This window comes from Oryza brachyantha, chromosome 8, assembly GCF_000231095.2.
Source record: "Oryza brachyantha chromosome 8, ObraRS2, whole genome shotgun sequence".
Taxonomy (NCBI): Eukaryota; Viridiplantae; Streptophyta; class Magnoliopsida; order Poales; family Poaceae; genus Oryza; species Oryza brachyantha.
Window position 1 is genome coordinate 15,369,059 of NC_023170.2, and position 7,362 is coordinate 15,376,420.

The window sequence follows — 7,362 nt, forward strand, 5'->3', positions numbered from 1 at the left end:
ATACCAGTCCTAAAATAGTTTTATTAACCAAATCAATTCAACCTTTTGTATTTTAAACCCCGTCACGTAAATAGGACTCTGTATACATGCCTTTACAATTCAGCGGACCCACATGTTAGCCCCTCACCTCTTTTTTTTGTTACTCCTCTTCTGTCTCCCGAATCTTCTCCTCAAATATATCCCTATCATCTGTCACTGCTTCTTCCACAACAAATCGGGCAGCCTCCCTAGTGGATTGGGAAGCTCGGTGGTTGATCAAGGCGCTTAGTGGTGGATCAAATCATCGATGACAGATTGAGGCGACCGATGACGGGTTGAAGCAACAATGATGGATAGGGCATGCATTGTGGCGGATTGAAGCAACAATGACTATGGAGCCCAAGGCTCCGTCTTGCGGCAGAGGGGCCTGCCAGCCACACTAGTGCCTATGGTAGTCCATGATCGAAGCGACAAGCCTAATGCAGATCTTGGCCAGCGAGCATCCACCAATGACATGATGACAAGGTGAGTCATCGAAGTTGTTCTCTCCCTCTTCCTTGTAGGCGACATTGTCGTCCTCGGGGGCGGAAAGCTCGGTGACCTCGGTGACACCCTCGTCCACATGGAGCTCAATGGTGGCAGCTGCCTTATTCTTAGAGCCACTTCCTATGTTCGTCGGCGACACCTTCTCCTTCATGTAACAAGGCCACACTTACCCTCTACAGAGGCGTAAACGCCTCAATGAAGGCACAATCCATTTCAATCTTACGCAGTGGCTCTGACATGGTGGATTGTTACCATAGGCGATATCGGAGCATTATGTATGCGCCCAAGAGACCGGCAGCTCGCTGCAATACAGCTTGATCCCAATGCAATATATAGCTCCCAATGCAATATATAGCTGTTTTGGTGTCACATCTTGATCACCAGCCTATAGGAAATCTGGAATGTAACTTACTTATTCCCGAAATTATTAGAGTTACCAAAATGCTTACTCTATATTTTAATCCATATTTTAATAGATGACGCCGTTACTTTTGTCAAATGTTTGACTGTTCATCTTATTTAAAAAAAATTCAAAATGTAAAAATCGAGGTTATAGTTAAAATACATTTAGTAATAATTTCAATTATAATAAAATAAATCATAATTACATAAGCTTTCTGAATAAGATGATTGATCAAACATATAAAAAAGTTATTAGCGTCATCAATTAAAATAATCAATTAAAATAAGAAGGCAGTAATTTCCAAAATGACACCCGAATAAGTAATGACAAAGACAAAAACCAGTAATGACTCAGCAAGAGATCTAGTTGCTCTGTTCATGTTATAAAGATTCTCTGTTTTTTTCTTTCAAAACGGAGTTACAGAGAAAATTTATAAGCTTCATGCCCTAACAAATCACAAGAGAGCTATTACGTAAAAAATACAAGGGAAAGCTTTCTTGAGAAGCATGTCTAGACAGATATTTCTATGCTGTTCCAGGCTTAAGTAGGTACTAAATCCTCAGTTGGAGAAGGTATTAACGGCGCGAGCAAGGTTACTATAGCAGTAATTAGCAAAATAAACTGGATGAAACAAAAGAGTGAAACCCTACTTGCTCTAGACTGGAATCGTAGGACTTCTGAAATCGCAGATAGATCTTTGCATTCAGCTTTTAGCTTCTCAGCCATATCTTCTAACATCATTGCTCGGTTCTTAGTATGCTGCAGTTTAAGTTCAAGTTGCTTGTAATCCCCTGAAAGAGATTTCTGCGCATTATAGAGAGCAATTTGATCCTCGGCGAGGGGAGCCCAAGCTTGAGCAGCTCTTGTCAGGATGATGCTCTGAATCTCTGCTTCTGTCTTCTCCAGGAACAGCTGACCAAGGTAAGATGCTTCTTCCAGCCTGGGCTCGATAACCTTTACATCTTCACTTGTTTCCTTAAGAGATCCTTCGAGATGGACCGTGCCACTCCAATCGTCGTGGCAGCCATCAGAATCATCACTTGACTCTCTACTAATGTCTGCAAACTTTTGAATCTCTGCAACATGCATGGAGCAATGGTTATCACAAGAGCAATCATGAATGGGTGAAAGTTCGAAACAAGATATCACAAGGTACAGAATCATGTCATAACACCGCCTATGACGATTAAGATTCAATGAATCGCACATAATGGTAACCGACAAAGAAAACTTGATAGGCCTTTGCTTGGTAGATCAGACCATTTCTATGTGGTAATACTGAGCACTCAACTCAATTATCATTTGTCTGTTTCTCGAATTGCCCTGTGATTAGAGTCCATAACAAGTTGACAATACCAATTATGTGAGCAAGTAAGAGCAATAAACTATTCAACCATCAAATTGAGATATTAAGAACTTCAGCAATCAACTTCATGCTAATTTCGTAGGTTCCCTGAGTTGCATCACTGAATGAACTAGAATCATCACTTCATAAAATAATCAATCAGATATTTAGTTGCTTTGTTTGACTTAACTACCAGCATCATTTATCCAAATATTTTTATTATGATTGATTACCACAATGCAGCTATATAACCATCTCTCATTTGTTTCCACATAATCACGAAGTAACAACAATAACTGAGCCATGACATGACATGGCATGACATTGCTCCACAATGGGTCAATAACAATTGCTGAAACATAGTTTGACATAGCAAAGCACATGAGAGTAAACCGGGAGCGAAATCCACTATACCATTCTCAAGCGCTTCTTGCGTTCTCTGAAGCAACAAAATTGATTCCGCATACGGATCAGCACTCGATTGTATACTTGATCCACTGTAACCATTCTTCCCTACACTCCTCCTGGCATTATCAGCATCAGAATCAACACTCCCCTGTGCCAATCTCCCTATCACACTTCCATTCACCTTGCAAGGTGACCAACGGAGCTCATCGCTGGACTGCCCCACGTCGCTGTGATCACAATCATCGGCAAGAACCTTGCGGATTCCGTTGCCAGCAACGCCGGCACCCGATTGCCGGGAGTTCACGGCGTTGGAGCTGCGCAGGTCGGACTCCACGCTGGATCGAGATTTCTCCGCCTCGGCGGCGGCGTAGGGCCGCGTCTTGTCGGCTCGCGCCCAGGCGGCGCGGGGGTTCTTTCCGTGCAGGGAGGAGCGCGCCCTGTCGGCGGCGCGGTCGCACGCGGCGAAGGGCGAGAGGTCGTGGCGGCGCGGGGCGCCACTCGCGGCGGTGGAGGACTTGCCGCTGCTCCGGTCCTCGCTGTTGTCGGATTCGGCGCCGCCGCCCGCGCCGACGGAGAAGCCGGAGGAGGCGATGAGCAGGCCGAGACTCGGGTTCAGCCTCGCCGGAGGCGGAGGCGACGCCAGCGGGACGAAGCGGGACTCGACGGAGGCGGTGGAGCTCTCCTCCAACAACGCCACCTCGTGCTTCGCCCTCGGCGCGTCGGCGCGTAGGAGTATACGGCGCTTGTGCAGCTGCGCCGAGCCCTCGTCAGCCGCACCGCCGACGCCAACAGCGCCGGGGCAGGAGGACCCTTCCTTGCGCTGCTCCCGCGGGATACGGCGCCACCGACGGAGCCCACGGCCTTTGGTCTTGATCACAGGAGAGTTCCCGGGAGAAGCCCCGGCCTCCACCTCCGCCGCCGGTGATCCGACGGCTCCGTTCGCCGGCAAGTCGACAACCATGTCATCCGCGCCGCCGCTGGCATCAAAGAAGCGAACTCATCGCCCGTGACGCGGCCGGAGGCAGAAGTTTCTGGGATCGGAGACCATGGCCAGGCGGTTGGAATCGAGCAATGTGACAGGTAGGAGGGACGAGAAACTACGAGAGAAGAGAGGAAGGAAAAAAAGAAGGGATTTTCCCACCTTGAACCGCAGTCTTTTTCAGTTTTCCAACGAAATGGCATACTCAGAGGCCACGTGGCCCACGTCTCGGCGAACCTTTTTTTTTTTCTTTACAAATTGACCGCTAACTTTTTCGGGAAAAGCTATAGAATGGGTTCTGTTCGGCCGAAACAGTTAATAAACAATTAATTTAGCTGTGCTAACGGATGGACAATGAACCATCAATGCCACGTGCTCCATAGTGTTTCTGAGTTTTCACTAATCTGTCTCGTGCGCATGTGCGCACGGTGTCCGTACTGTAGTCTTCCTTAATTTTTTTTCTAAATTATAACTGGAATACTGTATTAGGATCCCGCTTCATTGGGATCCGACGACGGCACGGCAATGGCCATGGCGACGACGACAGCGGCGGCCAGAAGCAGCCAGTGGTGGTCGACGACGATGACGACAATCCCCTCGGACAACCCAACGATTCAACAGTTTTCGGGTTGTACTATGCGAATATTAGATGTTACCGTATTGGTATCACTTGATACGGGCGCGGTTGATACCTCGTCGGAATCATCGTATCAGATCTAGTATCGATGAGGTATCAAATATGATATCTTGTCGAAATCATCTTGTTTTCAGTATCAAATTTGATATCGATGAGGTATCGTGTTTGATATCTCATCTCATCCCACTCTAAAACAGGATCTGTGTTCTAGCACTCTCACTCTCCACATTGTAAGGGGTAATTTTACATTTTTATAATTTACCATAACGATTTAAACCGATTATAAATTTGTAATGGTTTCGACAAATTTTTCTTTGGATAAAAGGATTGGATTTAAATAATTTGGAAATTTTTTCCGTAGGACACTTTATAACAAAAGGAATAGAATGCGCAGTTTCTTATGGATTGACCTCTTTTGTATATAATTTATAGTAAAATAAGCACGATCTCATAGCTAATGTTCTTCTTTTTCCTTGAGAAGTACAATCTTCGTAGGCCGTGTTCGTGTAGGGTGAGAGGAAGGGTTAGTTATCCGACGTAGTAATAGATTAGTACATGATTAATTAATTTTTAATTATAAAAAAATATAAAATATATTAATATGATTTTTTAAAATAACTTTCCTATAGAAACTTTTTTAAAAAATACACCATTTAGTAGTTTGAAAAGCGTGCGCACGAAAAACGATAGAGCTTGGCTGAACGCGGCCTTAGTCACTCTAGTTTCTCTGTCATCTCAAATAAATTCCTTTAAAATTTGTACATTTACTCCCTGTGAATCAATCAAACGAACCAAATTTATAATTCACATGTTTTAAAAGTCCATAGGAATCTTATATGGATTACATTCTATTTTTGTATTTGTTTTTCCTTTTTAATATTTTTAAAGACTATGTTCTAAAAGAACTCTTATAAATTTCAATAGTTATAGACATAACACGCTACCTCGCAGTTGCAGATTAACAAACATGACAAGGCGAGGAAAATGTGCCATAAAATTTCTATATGGATAAGTGAAAGGCAAAGCACATCACCATTCACCAAGACTAGTACTCCTAGCAACCAAGGCATGGAATGGCACTATGGATTTATGATAGTTGTTGCCATGGAGAGAATCGTCGAGACTCGTGAGCCTCTCTTATAAGTGATCTAATGATCTCCCGTCACCGCCAGGGGTGTGTAATGGACCTAACTATTTTATCTATAAAATTTAAGGGCTAGGTTTAAACATATGTTGAAAATAAAATTATATATAGTTTTGAGCTAAATTATTTTTAAAAATTAAATAGGGTTTTAAACCCACGTGTTTTAGCACATTTCCACCCCTAGTCACTGCATGTACAACTGTACAAGATCCTTCCTTTCTGCTTGATGCTATACTACATCCGTTTTAAAATATTAATATTTTTAAAATTTAAATCTTACGCTAAAATATAAAGATTTTTTATACTATTTGCATTTCATTCATTCTCTGTTAATTTTTCCCTGCCTACCTTCAAACCTCGTTCATTCCATATTTATTTAAAAAAACGTAACAATATAGAAATCTTTATGTTGGATCGTATACAGGTATGCTTAGGAACCTCAAGCCACGTCACTACTGATCGACCCAACCTGCCACGTGGTCAACTCCTAGGGGTGTTTGTTTAACTTTTTTTTTTAAAACCAAACGGTATACTTGTAAATAAAAAATAATTGGTAAATACAAATTTTATATATGTGTTATTTATAATCTAAAAGCTTAGGCTGAAAAATAAATTTGAATGAAAAAACTCTAAAATCAATTTTAGGTTTAAGGTTGAAAGTTTAAATTTTAGCTTATAAGTACAAGCATAACCGAAAAAAAACAGAATAGTTACTATTTTTATAGTTGTAAAATGGAGCTATATAGGATAAGATTTGATCCAGCAAAATATGAATCTGAACATAATCTTATGTAGAAGTTATAAGATAAATTAATCCGACTAGATAGCCATATTTTGGATGAAAGGTAGTATTACTTTGCCAGTTAAAGATATTCAAGAGTAGTAGCATAAAGAACACACATGTATTATGCACCCAAACTGCCGAAGCTACACGTGCACACACGTACCACCGTACCAGGGCTTAACCGCTGCCCAAGCTAGATGCAAAAGTCAGTGACAGCACAAGTGAACGACCTAGCCACGATAGTCTTAACTCTAAATTGTAAAATTAGAATCTCGTTAATCTATATTATCTTTCCTTTTCTATTGAACTTCATTAACTTTTAGAGCAACGATTAATCATTGATATTATGCCATTAACTTTTAGAGCAACGATTAATCATTGATCTTATTCCAAAAACTATATAATTATTAATTATATTTTGCTGTAATTCGTTTAACCATCAGAGGTATTTTGTTGTGATTCGTTAATTCATTTTACATATTCATATATTTTTTAAAATAAAACAATAATCAAATACACATAAAAATCAATTACGTTAGATAAAAAAACAAACAAGCGGGTACTCCAGTTCTTTCTCTCACGGCGGTCGCCTGTTTTGCACCACACATGTTGTACGGGCCGAAACGCACCGCTAGACTGTTAGTGGGAGACTGGGCCGCGGGCATGAGGAAACCGGCCCGAAAGAGCACAACACGGTGGCTCCTGCTCTCAGACCGGGCCACCCCCCCTGCGGTGGGAACAACACCGACACGCCTCGTGCCCACGCTGTGCTGTGCAACCGCAACCGACGTGCTGGCCTGGCTGGCTCCACCTCGCCGGGTGCAAGATGCGACAATACCGGCCGGCACGTTACCCAACGCCCTCGGTGCCCCATGCCGGTAGTGGCCGCCCCTGCACGTCTCCTCCTCCCTGCCCCCGTCATGCAGCCACATGCCGCTGTCGATGATGTCCACCCTCCCTTCCTGCCCATCAGTCTACTACTCTCTGCCCATCCACCATCCGTATTATTTAAAAAAATTAAAAAAATTAGTCTAGTACATCATGTTTATAACAATAAAAATATTAATTATAAAATATTTTTAAATAAAACGAAGAGTCAAAAAATTAGAAAAAAAATTATTTATTTTAAAACGGAGG

The 7,362-nt window shown here is 42.3% G+C and overlaps 1 protein-coding gene across 1 annotated transcript; it reads right to left on the minus strand.

The window, feature by feature from the left end:
- Window positions 1-1,280: 1,280 nt before the first annotated feature.
- Window positions 1,281-3,762, minus strand: LOC102710522 (WPP domain-interacting protein 2). Its single transcript, XM_040526959.1, has 2 exons — window positions 2,688-3,762; window positions 1,281-2,004 (listed from the first exon to the last, which is right to left on the minus strand). Exons 1-2 carry the CDS (start codon window positions 3,640-3,642, stop codon window positions 1,469-1,471), a joined length of 1,491 nt encoding a protein of 496 aa, XP_040382893.1. The 5' UTR covers window positions 3,643-3,762; the 3' UTR covers window positions 1,281-1,468.
- Window positions 3,763-7,362: the final 3,600 nt, after the last annotated feature.

What these genes read in the sequence shown, in the direction of transcription:
- LOC102710522 (XM_040526959.1), bottom strand. Translation starts at nt 3,642, where the DNA reads ATGGTTGTCGACTTGCCGGCGAACGGAGCCGTCGGATCACCGGCGGCG. An exon ending in GCAAGAAGCGCTTGAGAATG is followed by an intron (nt 2,005 to 2,687) that starts GTATAGTGGATT and finishes TGCATGTTGCAG; the next exon opens with AGATTCAAAAGTTTGCAGAC.